The sequence below is a fragment of the Emiliania huxleyi genome (assembly GCF_000372725.1).
Source record: "Emiliania huxleyi CCMP1516 unplaced genomic scaffold EMIHUscaffold_108, whole genome shotgun sequence".
Taxonomy (NCBI): domain Eukaryota; phylum Haptophyta; order Isochrysidales; family Noelaerhabdaceae; genus Emiliania; species Emiliania huxleyi.
In genome coordinates this window covers 307,128-327,640 of record NW_005201912.1, presented here as the reverse complement: position 1 = coordinate 327,640, position 20,513 = coordinate 307,128, and the positions used below count along the sequence as shown (strand labels likewise).

At 67.0% G+C, this 20,513-nt stretch overlaps 8 protein-coding genes across 8 annotated transcripts; 4 read left to right on the top strand and 4 right to left on the bottom strand.

Annotated features, from left to right (window-relative positions):
* Window positions 1–367: 367 nt before the first annotated feature.
* On the bottom strand, window positions 368–1,396 carry EMIHUDRAFT_108753 (hypothetical protein; the record flags this gene model as incomplete). Its single annotated transcript, XM_005792369.1, has 2 exons — window positions 368–652; window positions 896–1,396. The coding sequence occupies 2 exons, from the start codon at window positions 1,394–1,396 to the stop codon at window positions 368–370; spliced, it is 786 nt and encodes a 261-aa protein (XP_005792426.1).
* A 727-nt stretch (window positions 1,397–2,123) lies between these two features.
* On the top strand, window positions 2,124–2,583 carry CAM2 (calmodulin; the record flags this gene model as incomplete). The annotated part of the gene is made up of 1 exon (XM_005792368.1): window positions 2,124–2,583. Exon 1 carries the CDS (start codon window positions 2,131–2,133, stop codon window positions 2,581–2,583), a length of 453 nt encoding a protein of 150 aa, XP_005792425.1. The 5' UTR covers window positions 2,124–2,130.
* Window positions 2,584–2,658: 75 nt separating this feature from the next.
* On the bottom strand, window positions 2,659–4,468 carry EMIHUDRAFT_223217 (hypothetical protein; the record flags this gene model as incomplete). Its single annotated transcript, XM_005792367.1, has 4 exons — window positions 2,659–2,731; window positions 3,089–3,694; window positions 3,874–4,212; window positions 4,320–4,468. The coding sequence occupies 4 exons, from the start codon at window positions 4,466–4,468 to the stop codon at window positions 2,659–2,661; spliced, it is 1,167 nt and encodes a 388-aa protein (XP_005792424.1).
* A 107-nt stretch (window positions 4,469–4,575) lies between these two features.
* Window positions 4,576–5,510, top strand: EMIHUDRAFT_423002 (hypothetical protein). The gene is made up of 3 exons (XM_005792366.1): window positions 4,576–4,662; window positions 4,872–5,058; window positions 5,180–5,510. Exons 1-3 carry the CDS (start codon window positions 4,612–4,614, stop codon window positions 5,308–5,310), a joined length of 369 nt encoding a protein of 122 aa, XP_005792423.1. The 5' UTR covers window positions 4,576–4,611; the 3' UTR covers window positions 5,311–5,510.
* A 258-nt stretch (window positions 5,511–5,768) lies between these two features.
* EMIHUDRAFT_223215 (hypothetical protein) lies at window positions 5,769–6,736 on the top strand (the record flags this gene model as incomplete). The annotated part of the gene is made up of 2 exons (XM_005792365.1): window positions 5,769–6,614; window positions 6,725–6,736. The coding sequence occupies 2 exons, from the start codon at window positions 5,769–5,771 to the stop codon at window positions 6,734–6,736; spliced, it is 858 nt and encodes a 285-aa protein (XP_005792422.1).
* Window positions 6,737–10,146: 3,410 nt separating this feature from the next.
* EMIHUDRAFT_223212 (hypothetical protein) lies at window positions 10,147–12,955 on the top strand (the record flags this gene model as incomplete). Its single annotated transcript, XM_005792364.1, has 9 exons — window positions 10,147–10,344; window positions 10,495–10,647; window positions 10,722–10,781; window positions 11,422–11,490; window positions 11,765–11,810; window positions 11,924–11,955; window positions 12,054–12,105; window positions 12,180–12,478; window positions 12,734–12,955. 9 exons carry the CDS (start codon window positions 10,147–10,149, stop codon window positions 12,953–12,955), a joined length of 1,131 nt encoding a protein of 376 aa, XP_005792421.1.
* Window positions 12,956–13,401: 446 nt separating this feature from the next.
* Window positions 13,402–16,493, bottom strand: EMIHUDRAFT_454364 (hypothetical protein; the record flags this gene model as incomplete). The annotated part of the gene is made up of 9 exons (XM_005792363.1): window positions 15,804–16,493; window positions 15,408–15,535; window positions 15,255–15,335; window positions 15,022–15,093; window positions 14,628–14,957; window positions 14,402–14,464; window positions 14,183–14,278; window positions 13,683–13,770; window positions 13,402–13,478 (listed from the first exon to the last, which is right to left on the bottom strand). Exons 1-9 carry the CDS (start codon window positions 16,429–16,431, stop codon window positions 13,402–13,404), a joined length of 1,563 nt encoding a protein of 520 aa, XP_005792420.1. The 5' UTR covers window positions 16,432–16,493.
* A 115-nt stretch (window positions 16,494–16,608) lies between these two features.
* Window positions 16,609–18,753, bottom strand: EMIHUDRAFT_223210 (hypothetical protein; the record flags this gene model as incomplete). Its single annotated transcript, XM_005792362.1, has 2 exons — window positions 16,609–16,896; window positions 16,987–18,753. 2 exons carry the CDS (start codon window positions 18,751–18,753, stop codon window positions 16,609–16,611), a joined length of 2,055 nt encoding a protein of 684 aa, XP_005792419.1.
* Window positions 18,754–20,513: the final 1,760 nt, after the last annotated feature.

The window sequence follows — 20,513 nt, the reverse complement described above, 5'->3', positions numbered from 1 at the left end:
GTTAAGCTCGAGGCGCGTGAGCCGGACTTGTGAGCCGGACCACCCCCTCTTGTTCCCTGCGTTGTTGAGCCAGGACTCAACATACTCGGGCTGTCCATCCCAAACTGTCACTCCCCTCTCTCCCGGCCGGGGTGGGGCGCGCGCGGGGGCGCGGGTGTGCGGCGGGTGTGAGGGATGTCTGTGAGCCCGAGAGCGATATGCCATGTCCGCCTTGCGTTGTTTCATAACACCGAAGGCTAAGCTCAAAAAAGAAGAAGGAAACACGCGCGGGCTCCAAGCTGCAAGCACCAAGGCGGGCCATCCTTCAGCTCGCATCTCCTTGCACCAACGCTGCCCACGAGGTCTGCAGAGCTCATATTCTCTGCCATCACCGCGGGTGCTGCCTTCTACTTAGGTGCAGGATCCGGACCTCCCCCGAGGCGTAGCTCGGGTGCTGCTCACCCGCGGGCAGGATGCGCCCCTCGAAGCCGCGCCCGCGCGCCGCCTCCGCGAAGAGACGCATCGTCTCTGGCGAGTGCTGCAGCGAGGCGGCGAGCAGCACGTGCGTCTCGGCGCCGCACACCGCGTCGAGCACGCCCAGCAGCGGCTGCACCGTCGGCGGGCGGTACAGCAGGTCGCCCCCCACGACGAGCCGAAACGGGCCGTGCCGCTCCTGATGAAGACACGGCGAGTGAGGGGGCGGGAGTGCGGCGTCTTGCGCACTGCACGCCCGCGGCGCGCACGAGCATACAAAGGCTTTGAGTGCAGTGGAGGCGGCGGCGACAAGCCAGTCGACTGCCGCCGCCGAATACGTGTCTCCTGAAGCGCATGGAAGGAATGCGCCAGGGTCTGCAGTCGGCATCTAGAGGTGCCGCTCCAGTAGCCGCCGCGTTGCGCCCGCGTCCTCCCAGCGCACCGCCTCGACGGAGACGCGCACCGACGCGGGCAATCTCGCCGCGTTGCGCGCCGCGTTCGCCTCGAGCAGCGACACCACCGAAGGCAGGTCGGTCAGCACCACCCGAGCAAACGCGCCGCTCGCCGCCGCCGCCAGGCCGACGATGCCGGTGCCCGAGCCGAGGTCGAGGCACGCGCCCTCGCAGCCGCCGCACGCGGAGAGGCCGACGGTGGGAGGCGGCTGGCGCAGCAGCATCGCGCCGAGCACTGCGCCCGCGTCCCAGACGGTCGACCCCGTTGCGAGGCCGTCGGCGGAGCTCCGCGCCTCTGCCTGATGCGCCGGCGACGCCACGAAGGACTGCGTGAGGGAGAGGCGGTGCCCGGCGACCGCAAAGGAGAAGGGCGCCACGAAGCGCTCGTTGTAGCCGCAAAAGGTGCGGGACCAGTCCGGGAGCTCTGCGGGCGCGTCGGTGAAGGCGCTCGGCTCGAGCGGCTGGCCGCGGGCGGCGGCGTCGTCTGGCATCGTTGGTCGGCGGCTGGCTGTGACAGGGAGGAGCTTCGAGATCCTCGGCTCTCCTGGCGTGACTGGAGGAGCGTCTGAATGCAGCAGGCGGAGAGAGAGGCGTGGAGCCTAGATGAGGCGACTGTTTTCTTTCTTTCTTTTTGGTCAACGCTCGGGATTTTGTGCCGCGTCCCGTGCCCCCGAGTTCATTTTATATTCACGCTCGGGAAGTGTGTGTGTGTGTGTGTGTGTGTGGGGGGGGGGGAGATTTTCTCTTGTGTGTGTGTGTGTGTGTGATTTTTGTTTTGTGTGTGTGTGTGTGACTCACTCCGCTCGGGAAGTATATGGTCTACCTAATGACGGTTCACGGTTCACGGTTCACGATTCTGGCGTGAACTGAGAGGCCTGAACCCCGGACAGCGAGCCTCGGGCCCTCGGCGAGACACAGCGAAAGATGCTTCCACCGACTCAAAATAATCGGACACGCCAAAGAGGGGTGGGAGAAGGACAGGACACAAGGGAAGGCTGGAAGTCCCTCGCCAGAAAGGCCACTCCGATTGTTACCGATATTGGTGCACCAATAGGTCGGACGTCCTCGAACTGCGCGTAGCAAGGCGTTACGCGTGGTGCGAGACAGGCGAGCCGCCGCGTCTTCCCTTTCGCCATTCCTCGGTCTCCAGCCTCCCGCCCCACCCCGGCGCCGCGACGTCGCACCTAACCCCACCCCGCCCGCGCCCGCAGAACACACAGCAATCATGGCTGACGAGCAGCTGACCGAGGAGCAGATCGCCGAGTTCAAGGAGGCATTCTCGCTGTTTGACAAGGACGGCGATGGCACCATCACCACCAAGGAGCTGGGCACAGTGATGCGCTCGCTGGGCCAGAACCCGACCGAGGCGGAGCTGCAGGACATGATCAACGAGGTGGACGCCGATGGCAACGGCACCATTGACTTCCCCGAGTTTTGCACGCTCATGGCGCGCAAGATGAAGGACACCGACTCGGAGGAGGAGCTCAAGGAGGCGTTCCGCGTGTTCGATAAGGACGGCAACGGCTTCATCTCCGCTGCCGAGCTGCGCCACATCATGACCAACCTCGGCGAGAAGCTGACCGACGAGGAGGTGGACGAGATGTTGCGCGAGGCCGACATTGACGGCGACGGCCAGATCAACTACGAGGAGTTTGTCAAGGTCATGATGGCCAAGTAGAGTCGCCGGGGCAGCCGCGGGGCAGAGTCGAATATTCAGTCAGGGAGGCGGGGGGCGTGCGCGATCTCTGAGTAGTTAGGACTTCGGGCAGCGCCCGGTGTACACGCGTTGCATGTGTAAGGGCGAGCTGTGTAGTTCGACCTTGAGCCTTGAATACGATTAGACAACAATGGAGTGCTCCGTACAGAACTAAAGGTGCCGTGCGAGGCGGCGACGTGCGTCGCGACATCGGAGGCGCTGTGGCGCGGATCGGCGCCGCGGGTGCCGTGCCCGTGGCCCCGCGGGCGGCGCGGGCGGGGGCCGGGGCCGCCACGCGCCCGCCTGGCGCGTGGCGGCGCGCCCGCGCCCGCGGCCCGCGCGGCACACATTCGCGACGTATCGCAGCCGGCGCTGGCGATCGCGCGGCGGGCCCGGCCGCGTGGGACGGTGTGCACGATCGCGTGCGGCCAGAACCGATGGTCCGAGAAGTTCTCAATTCACAGTCGACCGGCGTCCCAAACCGCACTTGACAAACTTGGCTGCGTGGCCCGGTCGCATCCCCGTCGCCTCTGCCACCGTTTTCCGCTCCGCCGCATCCATCTCGAGAATGTAGTTGAGATCATCGTAGCCCTGCTCGTCAAATGCGTCGGCGTACTGCGGCAGCCCAACGCGCTCGAGGGCCTGCACGACTGGCGGCATGCCAATCGGGTGCCGCTGGAGCCGCGGCGGCTCTGCCACCGAAGCAGCCGAGGGCCAAGCGGCCGTGGAGCGCCGCTTAGGCGGCGGTGCGTCAGCCGGTTTCAGCGAGCGCTTTGCAGGGCGGGGCGGGGCCTCCTGACGCTCTGCCTCCCCGACGGCACGAGTGTAAGCCACCGCGGCCTCGACCGCCGTGGCGAAGGTGCCAAGGGAGACCCGCCTCCCGCCGTCTACCTTGTGCTCTGCCTGGAAACGGCCTGAGGCGCGCTTCCGCACGCCCTTGTAGCCGGTACCGCTGCTGCTGCAGAGCTGCAACCGTAGGCCCTCCGCCTCGGTGGCCACTGCCGGCTGGTACTCGCCGACCACCCTCGCGTAAGCCACCGCCGCCGCCACCGCTGTATCGAAGCACAGCCGAGGAAGACCCGCCTTCCGGCTACTGTGTGCTGCACCTGGAAGCGCGAGTGTTTTTTTGCAACGGCCACGTAGCCAGTCGCGTTGCTGCTAGAGACGTGCAAGCGCAAGCCCTCCGCCACCTCCACCACCGGCGCCGGCTCCGCTCCGGCCGCTGCTGCTGCCGCTGCAGCGGGCCGTGCGGAGCCTCGAGCGCCATCGGACCGGCGCTCGACGACGTAGTTCGGTGGCGAAGCACCGCCGTGCGCGACGTACGCGGTGTACACGCGCAGCTTTTGCGTGTCGGAGAGCCTCGCATAATGGCCGAGGTCGAGAGGTGGCGGCGGGGTGCCCACCGCAGTCTCGCGAATGGCCTTGTCCTGGAGCCGACGCGCGTAGAAGGCTTCGACGGTGCAGCCACGCGCAAGCTCCAAATCGCGGCGCTGCGCGCCCCTCTTTGCTCCGCCATCAGGAGGCGGCTCCGTGTGCGCCTCGCTCTCGTTCGAGCGCATTGGTGCCTCGATTTTCCGCATCGAGGAATACTCGGCGATGGAGTGGCGGAGCCTGCACGACGGGGCAAAGATTACCCGCTGAGTCGGTGTGGACAGGGTGTGTGAGGCTCCGGCTCAGGCAAGGAGGAAGGGTGATGGCGCCTGTCGCCGTCTTCGTACTTGATCCAGAATGCGGCGAGGTCGGGCCGCACGGCGTCCACCGAGCCCCGGAAGGTCGAAACCGCGGCGTCCGTCATTGGGATCGACACTTCCAGCCACTCGCCCTGCGCCGGGAGCGGCGGCGACGAGCGCCGGTCCGCGAACGCCATTGGTGGCGATAACCGTCGGCAGGCCAGTTCCGACTCCCGGCGGGCGGCTCGTGCACTGTTGGCGTAAGAATTCTTTTTTATCGCCGAAGCGAGTCTGCAGGCCGCGCCGAGGAGCGAGTCTTGCCCTCCCTCTCGCGGGCGGCATGTCCTCGCTCGACGACACCGTCCGCAAGTATCTCAAGAAGGATGAGCATGTGCGCGCCGCCCCTAGATTTGGTGTCTCCCCGGAGAGAGGAGGGAGCGCCGCATTCAACTCGCGCCGCCGGCGCCTGTGCGCATCCTCGCACCAAAGTGCTCGGCGCGAGCGGGGGATGCGCGCTGAGGGGTGGGCGAGGGATATGATTTCGGCCGCTCCCCCCCCCGCGCGGCCCTCGCGCCCAATCGCTCTCCTCCCCCCTCGCAGATTGTCCTCGCCATCCTCGGGCTCTATGCGACCGTGTACGGCATGGTCAAGATCAAGGGGATGCTGACATCGAAGCCGGTGCCCAAGAAGGAGGCCCCCAAGGCGCTCGCATCGAAAGTGTCGGGCCTCGGCGTCTCGTTCGAGGTCAAGGGCGGCGAAGGCGCTTCGGTCACCTCGGCCAAGTGGGGTGAGGCGTCCCCCGCTCGGCTCTCCACCGCCCCCACCGCCACTTTTCCTCCTCCTCCCCGCATCGACGACCACCCCTCGTGCCGCCAATCGAGCCCGCGCCTCCGCCCCCTCTCCCGCAGGCTTCGAGTTCCCGACGATGGAGAACTTTGACGAGTGGGAGAAGAACGAAGAGAACTGGAAGGCGTGGGAGGCGTGGGTCGACAGCCCAAAGTTCGAGGAGTGGGCGAACAGCGACGGGCCTGCCTGGTGATGCACGGCTGGTCGGGCCACGGCGTCTCGCGCTGCTCGGCACCCCCTCCCGCGTCCCGTCGGCCTCTCGGGAAGGGGCGTCGTCCCGGTTCCACTGCGTGGGTGTGGCGTGTGAGATCGACCATCCACCTTGTTCTCTCATGCCGCCGGCGCCGCTTAGGTGCCCACTGCTGTCCTGCGTCAAAAAATATGTATCAGGAGCACAGCACAGAAGTCTGAAGTCATAGTCGAACAGGCCGCGGCGCAAGCCCCAAGCCCAGGGGGTGCGGGGGGCGGCGGCGGGGCGGCGCGGCCCCGCCGGCCGCCGCGCCCCGCGCGGCCGGCGCCGGGCTTCTTTAGGGGACCCCAAGGGTTCTGAGGGCCGGATTTTTTAAGAGCTTTTAAGAAATGAGGAGGTTGGGGGGGGGGCTTAAATTGCCATTTAAGAGATTGCAGGCAACGAAACGGCGAAACGGGGCCATGTCCGACTCCGAGGCTTCCATGCCGGGCCTGGAGCCGTTCCACGTGCGTCAGATCCGGATGGTCGAGCGCGTCCTCGGCCAGAAGGTGTCGCCACGCGACCACGCGATGATTGATTGTCTCGCGGAGCGCATGGAGAGGTACGGTTGGCACTCCGTCAGCATCAACCCGGTGCCGCTTGGGTATCAGTACATCATCCAGGCCAAGTCTGAGAAGAGGCGGGAGGATGAGGCCAGGCAGCAGGCCGCGCAGGACGCTGCGCAGCCTCAGCCTACCGCCACTTTCGCCGCACCGCCCGTGGCACCGCCTGCCGCCGCTGCCGCTCCGGCCGCAGCATCGCAGGCACACTCGCAGCACCAACAGGCGCAGCAACCCCGGCCCAACGAGTCGCCCGAGGGGTGGACGAGGGTCGGGAAGGGCGGCAAGCCGGACAGGTTCACCATGAAGAACTTCGGCCGCAACCCGCCAAAGTCGGGCAAGCGGAAGCAGGAACACCGCAAGCCCGCACCCAAGGGAGGTGGACCCCCACCCCCTTCTCCCAAGGTGGTGGACAAGAACAGGCTGAGCGCATTGGGCGCTGGCCCTTCTGGCACCAGCGGGAGCCACGAGCGCGCACCGCCGCGCTCTCCCTCCCCCACCTCGCCGCCTGCCAAATCGCCGCGGCCGTCTGCGCCTGCTTCCGGGTATAACTCCGAGCTCGAATTTTCCGACGCTGAGGCGCGGGATAGGGTGGCAGGGGTTGTGCACGACGCAGTGCAGCAGGCTGTGATGCAATATGGCTATGACGACGAGCTCTACCAGGCATGGAGGGACGGCGAGATAGGCGAAAAGGACTTGCCGGAGGAGGTGATGGCTATGACTTTGGACCTTTGCGAGAGGTGGCGAGCGGAGCAAGCGCGGTGTAGGCGCGCCCACGCGGCGCAGCGGCTCTCCCGCGACCATAGCCCCTCCCGCAGCCGCAGCCGTAGCCGCAGCCCCAACTCTTGCTGCTCTTCTAGTGTCGGGTAGTGACCAGGGGGTGAGGGGACGGATTGAAGATCCCTCACACCAAGATCGTGCAGGGCGGGGACACATGTCCCTAAATCCCATCTCGTCTCAGAGTTTGACCGTTTTTATTTATTTATTTAGGCACGGGGGGTCCCCCTCCCCCCGCCTCCGTTTATTTTATTCGGCCTCGCCGGCAACGGCATGAGCAAAAAGGTTACATCACTTGCGCGGGCAACACTCTCACAGTACCTCTATCACGACGCGTACCCACTACAGTTCACTCAAGTCTGGATTGTTGAAGCCGTGCATGTTGGCGACCAGGATGGCGCCACCAAAGACGTACGGCCGCACAGAGGGCGGTGCACGCCGTAGGAATGGAAAGGCGGGCGCCCAAACGAGCGGCGTGAGGAACTTCCACTCGAAGTTCGTGGACTCGCTGAGCGAGCGCCAGTTGGACGACGGGTCGGCGTACCGTGCGCGAGCGTCGCTCACCGCCTCAGCCGTGGCGGCGTCGTGCTGGCCTCGCCGGAGCGACATGGCCGCCGCGGCCGAGGCAGGAAAGGGCGAGGAACGAAATAAAGAAAAACGTGGAGCTGCGCAAAAAAATGCGCGAAGCCTCTTTGCGCTGCTCGCTCGCGGCTGCGGGTCTCTGCGGGAGACATGGCCGATGCGCAGGATCGAGGCGGTTAGTACGATCGTCACGCCCCTCCATCCTCCCTGGGAGACGTCGGCGGCGATGCGCGATGGCGGTGTGACCGCTCAAGCTACAAGAGGAATTCAAAGAATTTCCGCGTGTTTTCACTTTATTTATTGGGCGCTGGTGACCGATTTGCCATCCCCAACCGCCCGAGCGCCCGAGGTGGGTCCTCAGAGGCCGGAGGCATGAGAAGCCGACATGCGCGCGGGGCGCACGAGCGGCGTAGCGAGAGCGGCAGGACGACACTGTGCTTGGCCGCCGCCTGTGACTCAGCAGCGGACACTAACATGCGTAACTCGCGCCACAGGCACAGCCGTGACCTCATTCCTGCGCCCACACCTCGACCTTCTTGGGGAGCAGCTGGTTCGACTCGTCCTCCCCGTGGCCTAGGCAGCCGTGGCCGCCCTCGCCCCAGGCAAAAGTGGCGCCGTCGGCGGTGCTCGCGAGGCTGTGGCGGGATCCTGCCAAGACAGCGACGACGCGCTGGCCAACAAAGGCCTCGACCTTCTTGGGCAGCAGCTGGCACTGCTCGTCGCCGTGGCCCAACCGGCCATAGTGTCCACCGCCCCAGCTCCAGACGGCGCCATCGGCGGTGATGGCGAGGTTGTGGTAGCCTCCAGCCGACACAGCGAGAACGCGCCGCCCAGCAAAGGCCTCGACCTTCTTGGGCAGCAGCTGGTCCTGCGTGTCGCCGTGGCCCAACTGGCCTGAGCCTCCCCAACCCCAGCTCCAGAGGCTGCCGTCGGCGGCGAGGGCGAGGCTGTGGTGGGTTCCCCCCGACACAACGACGACGCGCCGCCCAGCCAACGCCTCGACCTTCTTGGGCAGCAGCTGGTTCTGCTCGTCGCCGTGGCCCAGCTTGCCAAAGCTTCCATGGCCCCAGCTCCAGACACCGCTGTCTGCGGTGAGGGCGAGGCTGTGTGCGGCTCCAGCCGACACAGCGACGACGCGCTGCGCAGCAAAGGCCTCCACCTTCTTGGGCAGCGGCTGCTTCTGCTCGTCGCCGTGGCCCAGCCGGCCATAGCTTCCACCACCCCAGCTCCGGACGGCGCCGTCGGCGGCGAGGGCGAGACTGTGGTCGCCTCCAGCCGACACAGCGACGACGCGCTGGCCAGCCAAGCCCTCGATCTTCGTCGGTTGCAGCTGGTTCTGGTCGTCGCCGTGGCCCAACCGGCCATAGCCTCCATAGCCCCAGCTCCAGACGGCGCCGTCAGCGGTGATGGCGAGGTTGTGCCCATCTCCAGCTGCCACGCTCACGGCGCGCTCTCCCAGCGGCGAGGGGAGCCGCGTCGGCGTGTTGAGCCGCGTCACGCCCTCGCCGTGGCCGAGCAGGGCTGGCGACCAGCCGCACGACGAGAGCCGCCCCTCGCCGACGATGAAGAGGCTGTGCCGACCGCCCGCCAGCCTCGCCGGCGGGTTGGACTCGCACAGCAGCGCAGCGTAGCACAGCCACCGCACGGCGCAGCCCTCGCCCTCTGGCTGCGCCGGCAGCTCGAAGCCGCGCTCTTGCGCCCACAAGCGGATGCCCTCCACCGCAAGCGAGGCGTGGAAGAGGAGCGAGACGGCCGCGACGCGAGCGATGTCGGCGGGGTCGCAGCGAGAGACGACGCGCACGAGGAGGTCCGTGGGGAGGTCGAGGAGGCGGGCGGGCGGCGGCGTGTCTGGCGAAGGAGCGGCGGCGGAGGCGGGGGCGAGGCGGCGCGAGCGGCGCCGCGGGGCAGGCATCGCGAGAAAAAGAATTTTACAACAAACTCCCTCGCACGACACTGGGCACAGGACTGGGCACGGGACTGGCTCGTGCGAGAAAAAGAAGTAAAGCGTATCGTGTGCTCGAAGTGCTCCATTGTGGCACGGCCCGCGCCCTTCTAAGCCACGACAATGCCATGAGCATATCGCGCCGTTGCGAGCGCCGCCACCGCCTCCCACGCATTGGTCGCGGGGTAAGGCAGCTCCACGAGCTGGATAAGTTACCCGACGGGTGCGGCCCGCTCGGTATTGTCACCGACATCGCGGCGCTCTGGACGCGTTTCCTCACCCTCGAGTCGACGAGCACGGAGCGTGGCGTCTGGTGGCTGCTCTCGGTGCTCTCGATGGCGACAGCACTGCCTTACCTCGAATTCCTTGAGGGCAGAGCGAGAGCGAGAGAGGAGGGGAGGGGGAGAGAGGGAGAGTTGCGGAGCACTTGGAGCACTTGGAGTGCAGTGTGTACCTCACATGCACACCTCACATGCACTTGGAGCGTATCAAATGAACTCGGGGGCACAGGACGCGGCACAAACGGGGTACACCAAAAGGCACGGGCTGCCTGCACGGCGTTCACTCGAACGCCATGCACATGGCGCGGAGCAGCATCGGGTTGGTGTCGAACCCGAGCGGGTCCTCCTCCCAGTCCCGGTGCCCACCCTCCGCGTCATCCTGCTCATCGTGCGCGTCGAGCACCCTGCCGAGGCACAGGACCGTCCCCTTGGGAACGCCTGCCCCTCGCGCGCGCGGGAACTCTCCCTCCCTGCACCGCCATCACGAACTTCTCGCGCGCCCACTTGCCGCCACGGCGGCAGTGCTGGGGCGCGCGCTCGCGCAGCTCCCCGTAGAGCTCCTCGGCCCTCGCCACCTCCATGCACTTGGAGCACTTGGAGTGCCATTAATTAACCTCACATCCGCCCGCGCTCTTTTTTTGCGAAGCCGGCTACAAAAATGCGGGTCTCGCCTTCGCTCGTGGCGTCGATGCTCCTCCTCGCGGCCTCGGCGCACGCTCGCGCGCCCGGCCCTTCGGCCAAGCCGCGTCTCGGCGCCGAACCGTCGTGCCGCTCTGAGCGCGATTGCGAGCCGGAGGAGCTGGTTGTGCGGCCGGCGCCGGCGGCCGTCTCCACTGAGCTGCTGGCTGCCTCCAAGGTGGCCGCGTCGAAGGCCGCGCGCTCGGAAGGCGGCGGAGCGGGCGTGCTCGATCGGCTGCGCCGGCGGGGCGCTCGGGCGGGCGCGCAGATATCGGCGGTGACACCGGCGCCGCCGCCGCCGCCGCTGCCGCCGCCGCTTCCGGTACAGCGCGGGTCCTTCTGGTGGGCGGTGCTGGCGAACTGGCTCTCCTTCTTCGCGCTCGGGCTGAGCATCCCGGTGCTCGGGCGCGTCATTGCGACGCTGGTCAACGAGGACGGCTCGCCCGACGTCTCTCCCGCCTCCGCCGTGCTGAGCGGCGACGTCGAGGCAGCGCGGGCGCGGCTCTCGTCACACCCCTCCGACGGTCGGACCTTGACGGCCCGCCCCGTGAGCAGTCGCTCGACAAGCTAATCACCTTCCTCTTCGTCGGCTTCCACGGCGCCCTCTCCGACGTGGTCGGCCGCAAGCCGCTGATGGCCTGGTCGGCACTCGGCTTTGCCACCACCTGCCTGCTGCAGGCATATCTCCCCATATCTCCCCATATCTCCCCGTATCTGATGGCCTGGTCGGCACTCGGCTCTGCGACCACCTGCCTGCTGCAGGCGCCGCTGCCGAGACGCCTCCACACCGCCGTGTTGCCTCGCCCGCCTCACCGCCTGCCTCACCGCCTGCCTCACCGCCTGCCTCACCGCCTGCCTCACCGCCTGCCTCACCGCCTGCCTCACCGCCTGCCTCACCGCCTGCCTCACCGCCTGCCTCACCGCCTGCCTCACCGCCTGCCTCACCGCCTGCCACCCTCCGCTGCAGGCCACCGCCTCGCGCGGCGTCGCCGTCTTCTACCTCGCCGACCTCGTCGATGGAGTAACAAGCTGCATGAGCCCCGTCTGCCAGGCCCGTGCACCCATTCCCTCCCGTCCTCTCCACCCCGCCCTCCTGTACTGTGAGCCCCCGTCTGCCAGGCCCGTGCACCCATTCCCTCCCGTCCTCTCCACCCCGCCCTCCTGTACTGTGAGCCCCCGTCTGCCAGGCCCGTGCACCCATTCCCTCCCGTCCTCTCCACCCCGCCCTCCTGTACTGTGAGCCCCCGTCTGCCAGGCCTACGTCGCCGACGTCTCCCCACCCGAGCGGCGCGCCATCAACCTCGGCATCTTCCAGGGCGTCTCTGTCGCGGGCGCCTCCCTCCCCGCCCCACCTCCTCCGCCGCCACACCGCCTTTCGCCGCCTCCCTCGCCGCCTCCCTCGCCGCCTCCCTCGCCGCCTCCCCTCGCCACACCTCTCCCCTCGCCCCTCTCTCGCCGCCGCCCCTCGCCGCCCCTAGCCTCCTCGGAACCCTACCCTCCTCGCAGCCTTCCAAGAGCCCCGGGCTGCAGGCATATCTCCCCATATCTCCCCGCATCTCCCCGTATCTCCCCGCATCTCGTGCCCTCCCGTCCTGCAGGCGCCTTCATCCTCGGCTTCCCGCTCTCTGCGATCCTCGACGCAAAGTACGGCCTGCGCGCGCCGCTCTACGCCGCCGCCGCCGCCGGCCTCGTCGCCCTCGCCGCCCTCGACTTGCGGCGCGGTGCGCGTCTCTTCACACCGGCGGAGGTGCGAACAGGCGTTCTCAACTTCGTCGTCATCGCGCTGCTGGTGCCAGAGAGCCTGCCCGCGCCGGCACACCGGATGCGCCTCTCCGCCTCTCCGCCCGCCCGGCGCCTTCCCCTGAGGCGCGGGAGCCGTGTCTCCAGGCCCGCACCAAGACGCGACTCGATCTACGCGCAGCCAACCCGATCGGCGCGCGTCAGCGGCTCCTCGGCCGCTGGTCACGGACCCGGTCAGCCCGAGGCTAGCCGGAGCCTCCCCCCCCTTTGTAGGCGCGCTGCGGCGCCTCTTTTGCAGCACGCCGCTGCTGCGCCGCTCGGCGGCCGCGTTTGCGCTGCTCTGGCTGGGCAATATGTGCATCAACTCGCAGTTCGGAAACTACGCCAACCACCTCTTCAAGTGGGGGCCGCAGGACTCCGCGCCGATCCTCGTCCTCATCGGGCTCATGATTGGCGTCGCGCCCGCCGCTCTCATCCCGCGGCTCGGCCTCCGCACGTCGATGCAGACGGGCGGCGCCGTCTACGCGGTTGGGCTGCTTGCCATCGCCTTCGCCCGCACGCCCGCCGCCCTCGTCAGCTGCGTCCTCTTCATGACCCTCGGCTGCATCGCCCTCCCCGCCCTCGTCTCTTTCGTCGCCGCGCAGGCGCCACTTCCACTTCCACTCCGCACCCCCCACCCGCCCGCCAGACGGCGGTCGTATTGCCCCCTTCCCAGCCGCCCCCTCGCCCCTTCCGCTGCCTCCGACGCTCCGGCCCCCGTGTGTTTGGCCCGCCTCACCCCCCCCCCCCCCCCGCGCGCGCGCGCGTTGCAGGCGCCGCCGGCAGAGCGCGGAGCGCTGCTCGGCGCGCTCGAGACGCTGCAAGACTTGTGCGACACCCTCGCCTTTAGCGGGTACGGCCGCCTCTTCGCCGCCTCCATCGAGCCGCCCGCAAAGCTGCCCGGCGCCGTCTTCCTCGTCGCCGCCGCCCTCCTCTCCGCTTTCCTCGCCACGGTGCAAAGCGCGTTCCGCGCCTTCCCGGCAGCGTCGGCCGCCTTCCTCGCCTCCTGAGCGAGTGTCCCCAGCCGCGCGGCGCGTGCGTCCTTGTGGCTCTGGAGCGTAGTTTGCGCGGATGATTTAGTTAAGGCTGCATGCGCGAAGGGGTCGGACCACCACCACGGACACAAATAGCGAAAAAAAATAGAGATGCAGCCCGCCGGCGGAGAGAGAGTCGGCGGGGCTGCGGGGATGGCGGCGCGCGCGCACGGCGCAGCCACACACACGAGGGACAGGGCTCAGGGGACAGCGCCAACCCCCACGCCCACGCCCGATCACAGCGCTTGCACGAGAGCATGCACGAGAGGGAGACCGCCCACACATCAAGCAGTTGCACGTTTCACACGTTGCACCACACACGACAGAGAGTCAGAGACACAACCGTCCGCACACACGCAACCCAATACACCGCCCGCACACGCTCACACGCTCTCACGATGCCTCATCGTGCTTGCACCTCGCTAGAGCCCCTCACTCATGACGAAGATCACCTCTGAGCCCTTGCGCGCCTTGCTGTCCTGCCAGCCGGGGAGCACGGCTGGCATGAACCCGCGCGAACGCTTCACGCCGCCGCCGCCGCCGCCGCCGCCGCCGCCGCCGCCGCCGCCGCCGCCGCCGCCGCCGCCGCCGCCGCCGCCGCCTCCTCGCTCCGCCGCCGCCGCCTCCTTCGCAGGGGGCCGGAACAGCGACATCCACGCCGCGCGGGTGGCCTGCCGGGGTTGCGCCATCTGGCCAGTGGCACCCGCTGCCATGCCGCCGACGTCGCCGATGCCGCGCTCGGAGGCGGTCTTGTCGCCGTACGAGTAGCCCGAAAAGGAATAGGGGGCGGGCTCTTCCGAGGGCGCCGGAGAGGGCGAGGCGGCCACGAGTCCGAAGCTGGGCAGCTGCAGCCCGTCGAGTGGCAGCTTCTGCGGCAGCCACGACGGCAGCACCCTCGCCGGCGGGGCGGGCGGCGAGGGCGGCGGCGAGGGCGGCGCGGACGGCGGGAGGGTGATGTGGCTGAAGCGCCCTTCGCCGAGTGTCTTGTGGACTCCGACCTCGGCGAGGAGTGCCTGGCGCGCGGGGGCAGGGGCAGGGGGGTCGGGTGGAGGGGGTTCCCGGGAGAGCGGGGGAAGGGGGGAAGGGGGGAAAGCGGGAAGGGGGGAAGGGGGGAAAGGGGAAAGGGGGGGGAAGAGGCGGAAGGGTAGGTAGGGGGGGGGTTTTACGGGGGAGGGAGGGGCAGGGTGGCATCTCGGGGACCACTCTCGCCTGGTCCTCCTTGGCCTTCTTCCAGCGCGTCGTGGGGTCGTTGTGCCAGATCGCGTCCTGCTGCATGTAAAAGTCGACCGGGCTGAGCGCCTACACGACACCGTCGCTGGCACATCACAGCCGGGAGGGGGGGGTGGAGGGGTGGAAGGGGGGGGGGGAAGGGGGGGGGGGAGGGGGGTTAAACGGGGTGTCTCTGCTGGGCGCCTTGGAGACCATGTAGTTGATCCCCTCCTGCGCGCCGACAAAGCCAAAGGTGATGCCCTCCTCGTTGTCGATCTTGAGGTCCGCGTTGAGTCCGCCTTAAGAGCGAGCCACGCACTCAGAGGGACGGGCTCGGGCATCCGACCTTGCGACGGCGCATCTCGGCTCAAACTCGGAGCACTCCAATCTCGGCTCGATCTCGGCTCGATCTCGGCTCGATCTCGCCCATGATGTCGACGACGGAGGTGGGCCGCTTCTTGGTGTTGCCGTAGCAGATCAGGTCGGCGACCTGCGCGGCGAACTCGGGGAAGAAGACCTCGATCTGCTTTGCGAAGAACTTGTCGTTGAGCTGCTCGCCTAAGAGGAGAGCTCCGCGGCGAGTCCATGCAATTGCTCCCCCGCAGAGGAGCTCGTTGGGCTCTCTCCGCTCGCCCACAAACTCCATGCTCTCAAACTCGAACTTGCCCTTGCAGCTGTCGATCGCCGCCCTTGCGGGGTCGTGCAAGTCCACGCCGAGGATGACGAAACCGTTCAAGCCCACGACCGCCCTGCCGACGGCGAGTGGCGCCTAGGCGAGATCGCCCGAGATCGCCCGAGATCGCCCGAGATCGCCCGAGGATTGCCCTGCCGACGGCGTGTGGCGCCTGGCCGAGAGAGAGGCCGCCCAAGCCATAGTCCTGGACCAGGTCCCACTCGAACGCCACCTGGGGCGAAGAGGACGGTCGGCACCACCTTGCTAGCTGACGACTCGACCTTCGATCCGCACCACTACTGGCGGACTGCGAGTTGATAGTTCGCTCGCCTTTGCGCGCATGCCATCACTAATGGCCATCAGCAATGACTCTCTCTCATTCTCCCTGGCCACCTTGGCGCGCATGCCGGTGATCTGCACCTCGAGGCCGTCGGGCATGCGCATGTGAGAGCCCTTGGTGTACCAGTCCTGCGCCTGTGACGGTCAGGGAGAGACGGGTCTAGAGGCCGGTCCGAGAAGGCGGGCCTCGCTGTCTCCGTTCTGCGCCTGCCACCACTCGAGGTTGTCATAGCAGGTTCCGAACTTGACCACGAACGGCTCGATCGAGACGAGAGTCAGGTTCCACGAGCTGAAGATCTGCCGCGTGGTCGCCATCGTCATGCGGAAGCGCGTGCCTGGTGAGGAGGAGTGGGTGAGGAGGAGTGGGTGAGGAGGAGTGGGTGAGGAGGAGTGGGTGAGGAGGAGTGGGTGAGGAGGCGGGTTGAGAATTCGTTGGTCTCGCGGTCACACAGAAGGGAGCCTCGGTGTCTCTCCGTTGCGCCAGTGTGGCCGTCCTCCCCGCCGCGGGGCCTCGTCACAGTCCGGCGTGTCCAGTCGTGGCCTGGCTGCTGTCTCTCTCTTCCCTCTCTCCCTCTCTCTCTCTCTCTCCACAGCACCGCGCACCTCTGAGTGAGGCGACGGGCATTGCCGAGCGCACGTTCTCGCTCTCCGCGGCGTTGGCCATCGCGTAGGTGACCACCTTGGAGACCTGGTTGGCGAAGAAGGTGTCGAGCAGCTCCTGGGTGCAGCTGTCCCCCAGTTTGATGTTCAGGTCTGTCGGCTCAGCGTCCTCGAACCGCACCGGCTTCTGCAGCTCGTCAGTCGTCTTCCAGCAGTGGCCCTCCTCGTCCACGTCCGCGCAGGTTGTCACCACCTCGTAGCCCTCCGGCGGCGGGTTGAGGTTGAAGGTCTGCTCAAAGGCCTTGCCGCTCTTTCGCGCTCCGTCCGCCATCTCCTCTGCCAGCTGCTGCTGGTCCTTCTGCAACGAATGCGTCGCCGCTGCACCGAGCTTTGCAGCGCCCTTTTTGTAGCCCGCCATGGCCTTCGCCGTGTCCGAGACTGCCTCGGCCAGCTCGCTCGCTTCGGTCTTTGGAGCCTTCTGGCTACAGCCGACGCGGCAAGACATCTCCTGCTCCTGACGCAGCCCGACCTGCGGAGCATAGACCCAGCACGCGACGGCGAGGCTCGCAAAGAGTGCAAGCGTGGCGACGGTACGATGACGGCCGCGCCCTTCAGGCGCCGCGGCAATCATCGTGGAGCGCTCTAACGAGGCCGGGCCCACGGCGTGCGGCTGCGAGCGAATGGAGGCGGCTGCGCCTTGGATGCGATCGCAATGCGAAGAAGAAGAAAAACGTCATGGTCTCACTTTTCTTTATGGCTTCACAAAGATCGGAGTGTCTGCCCAAACGCTCAAACTAGCCCTCTACGCCTATGGATTCTCCCCGTCGGTGACGTTCGCGTCGAGGAACGGCGCGGGCGACGGCGGCCGAAAGGATAACGACACCGGCGAGGGAGGCGGAGGCCTCCGGAAGGAAATCGTCGTCGTCTGCGACTCGTTTGTCGCCGTCATCTCCTCTGACGGCAGCTCCATTGCCGGCGCCGCACCAACGGGGTCAGTTGCCCATTGCACAAACGGGTTGATTGCAGCATCCCTGTATGTCAGCGGCTGCGCCATCCCGAGGCTGCTTCTTGCCACAGCCGCCGCGTTGGCCGCTGCCTCGGCTGCGATGGCAGCGGCGGCCGCCGCCGCCTCTGCCGCCTCTGCCGCCGCCATGGCGGCGGCATCTGCGGATGTCGTTGTGTGTACATGCGTTGGGCGTGCGGCTGGGGCAGCCCCCGCGCCGGCAGCGGCCGCGGCTGCCGCTTCTACCTCCGCCTCCACAGCCATGGCTGCTGCCCTAACCGTGGCCTCGGCCGAAGTCGTCGTGTGGGCGGGCGTCGGCACCACATGAAGAACACCCTCCCTCCCTTCCAAATCTGCCGCCTCTATTTCCGCCTCTGCCGCCTCGGCTGCGGCCATTGCAGCGGCCGCTGCCGAGGTCGTCTCGTAGTCGTGACCGGGGTGGAATGTGGCGTCCGAGCCGCGAAGCACAGGGGCAGGTGGAATGGATACGACGAATGGGCTTAGGACCTCAGACGTCTCGAGCCAGTGCGATGGCACCCCCGCCGGCCACTTGTCTCGAGAGGGCAGCAGCGTCACCCGCGGATCGACACCGGCGGCAAGAGCGTAGATCCGATTGTTGGACGCGCGGAAAAAGTCCGCCAGCCGAGGCATGTCACTCGGGTTGATGTCATCAACCAGCGGCGGGTGCGCCTTGGCGGCATCGTCCTCGGCGTGGCCCTCAGCGGTGTTTCTCGTGGCCGCCCGCTCCTGATGCTGGCTCGCGTTCATCTTGTAGGGATTTGAGAGGTAGTTGGGTGTGGCGTCGAAGGTGAGGACGTCCGGCCCGCACGGCGGGAAGTTCTCCGCGTAGCCTTCGAGCGAGACGGCGCTCCCGTCCTGCTTGTCAAAGTAGTGCACCTCCTTGGTCGTCGTCGTGGCCGAGCTGATCGCCCATTCGATGCGGAGCTGGTCGGAAAAGCTAGTGGTGCCGCACTTTTGAGACCCGAGCAACAATAGGTGAGGGATCCGCCGCCCGTTGACACAGAAGAGGTCAGGCGCCGAGGGTGGCAGCGGCGGAGGCGGAGGCATCCACTCCCGGACGTAGGGGGCGAGGACGGGCGACGTCTCGAGCCAGTGCGATGGCACTCCCACCGGCCACTTGTCTCGAGAGGGCAGCAGCGTCACCCGCGGATCGACACCGGCGGCAAGAGCGTAGATCCGATTGTTGGACGCGCGGAAAAAGTCCGCCAGCCGAGGCATGCCACTCGGGTTGATGTCATCAACCAGCGGCGGGTGCGCCTTGGCGGCATCGTCCTCGGCGTGGCCCTCAGCGGTGTTTCTCGTGGCCGCCCGCTCCTGATGCTGGCTCGCGTCGCTTGGCGGCAGCGGCCGCCCCGAGCGCCTGCTCACGAGCTCGAGCAGCTCGCCGATGGCGAGCGTCGCATTCTCGTAGTAGACGGCCGACGGAATGACGGCGAGCTGACTCAACTCGCGCGCAATCAGGTCGGCCTGCGCGCCGTACAGCCCGCCCGTGAAGGCTAGGTCTGCGCCGAGCTCGCCAGCTGCAGCGCTGCGGAAGTCACCCGTGCCCATGTGGTATGTGTAGGATTGGGCGCGTTGCGCGGAGTCGCACAGCAGGAGTGCAAACGTTGTTCTGTTGAGCCGCGCCGGCCCGTACGCCTCCTTGATTTGCCGCACGTTGCGCTCAATGAATGACGACGTCACATAGGGAGTGCCGTCAAAGGTGAGGACATCCGGTCCGCACTCCGGGAAGTGCTCAGCGTACTCCTCGATGGAGTTGGCGCCCGCCTGATCAAAATAGTGCACCGCCTTGTGGCTGGTCAACGATGGTTTGATCCTCCACTCCTCTTGCATCTGGAACGAGAAGCTCGTGGTGCCGCACATTTGGCCGCCGAGCAGCAGAAGGTGCGGGAGCTGCCGCCCGTTGACGCAGAATAGGTCGTCAGCCATCGCAGAGGCAACCAGGCTCGCCGCCAGCAGCTGCGTTGGCTGCTGTGACGCCGTCGACCGCGGGCGGCGCGGCGGTCGAACCATGGCACCTTTACGATCAACCTCAGGGGGACAATGACCCGCTTTGTTTGGCGAGCTTTTTACTTGTTGAAATGGCTTTTTTATGGGGTTGGGCGAAGGTAAAGCGCAAAAGAAATGCCATATTGGAGTCGCGTGAGGAGGCTGGCGGGGCGCACTCTAGGACGGTGCCGACACGGCGTGCGGCTGAGAGCAAACAGCAAACAGCAATGGAGGCGGCTGCGCCTTGGAAGTATTAGTAACTTGGATGCGATCGGCATGCGAAGAAGAACACAAGAAGAAAAACGCCGCCTCTAACTAAGATAAGATCTAAGTGCAAAGACCAAAGTGGACTGATAAAAATTTCTCATCACCTGCTCTCTGCGCTCTCTCGATAAAATACATACCGACAGCCGCCACCATCTCTAGTACATACTCTCACACAACCACCGCCCAATGCCCACACGCCGGAGTCATCTCATATCGGAGGCGGCAGGTCGTCGTCGTCCCAGTTCGGCTCCGCGAAGAGGGCGTCCAGCTGCGCCTCCCGCCTGACTCCCCTGATCTGCGCCTCGAGGGCGGCGAGCTGGGCGTCGACGTCGTCGGCAGCCGGCTCGCCCTCGAGGGCCGCCGCGGCGGCGGGAGGCGCGAGCTCCTCCTCCTCCTCCTCACCGCCCGGCACCGACTGCCTCGCGCTGCCGCCGCCCCTGCTTCCGCCCTGCTGCGGCGCCTTGCGCATCGCGCTTCGAATCCCCTCCTGCGTCAGCCTCGCGCCTCCGCTGCCCACGCCAAACATGTCGACCGGTGCGGTGCCGGCTGGCCGCCCGTAACCTCCCTCTGCCCGCGCAGCAGTTGAGCGAGACGCAGCGCCGAGAGCGAGGAGCGTCTGCGTGAGCTCGCCGACCTTGACGTCCTCGCCCTGGCCGCGCGACCAGACCTGCAGGGTCGGGAAGGCGTTGACGCCCCGCTTGGAGCAGATGACGTCCATCCCGGCCATCGTGCGGTCGATCTGAAGGAAGATGACCGGCCTCCCTCCCCGCTCCTCCGACACCGAAAACTCGTTTGAGATCTCGAGCAGCCGCTCGCTGGACGTCTCGGACGTGGCGGCATACGAGTAGTCCCACGTGTTGGGTGCTGCGTATGGGTCGTCAAAGTGCAGCACGACGACGAGGCCCTCCTGCAGGTTGTCCTTTGTCCGCTGGATCAGCTGGTCAACCGTCGTCAGGTCGGCGGGCATGCGCAGCTCCATCGCGATGCTCGCGCGCGGCGAGGGTGGCAGGGCGCGAGGCAGCACTACGGCGGCGGCGGCCACGACGGCAGCCGCGACGAGCGATGGCAGCATAAGCGAATTCTGCCTCGGTGTGTGCTTTGGGTTCTTGTGCCGGCGAGCTGCCTCGGTTTCGAGCTTTGGGTGCTTGTGCCGTCGCCCGGAGGCGCGCGGTTTTTTCTTTTTTAGGTGGTCGTTTATCACCCGTCCCGCGTCCACCCATGCCGCGTTGGTGTCCCAGTCGTTGGTCGGACTGTGTGTCGCCTTTTCCTAACTCTCTGACGCCTGCGTGGATCGCGTCACACCAATCCTCGCTACCCAACGCGGTCAAAGGATATCCTCGGAAACCTAAGACGAGCTCGGTTTCTACGAGGTCAAACGGAGGTCAAGCGTGCCCCGATTGCCGTCTTCCGCGAGTGTGTGCGCTCGCCAATGC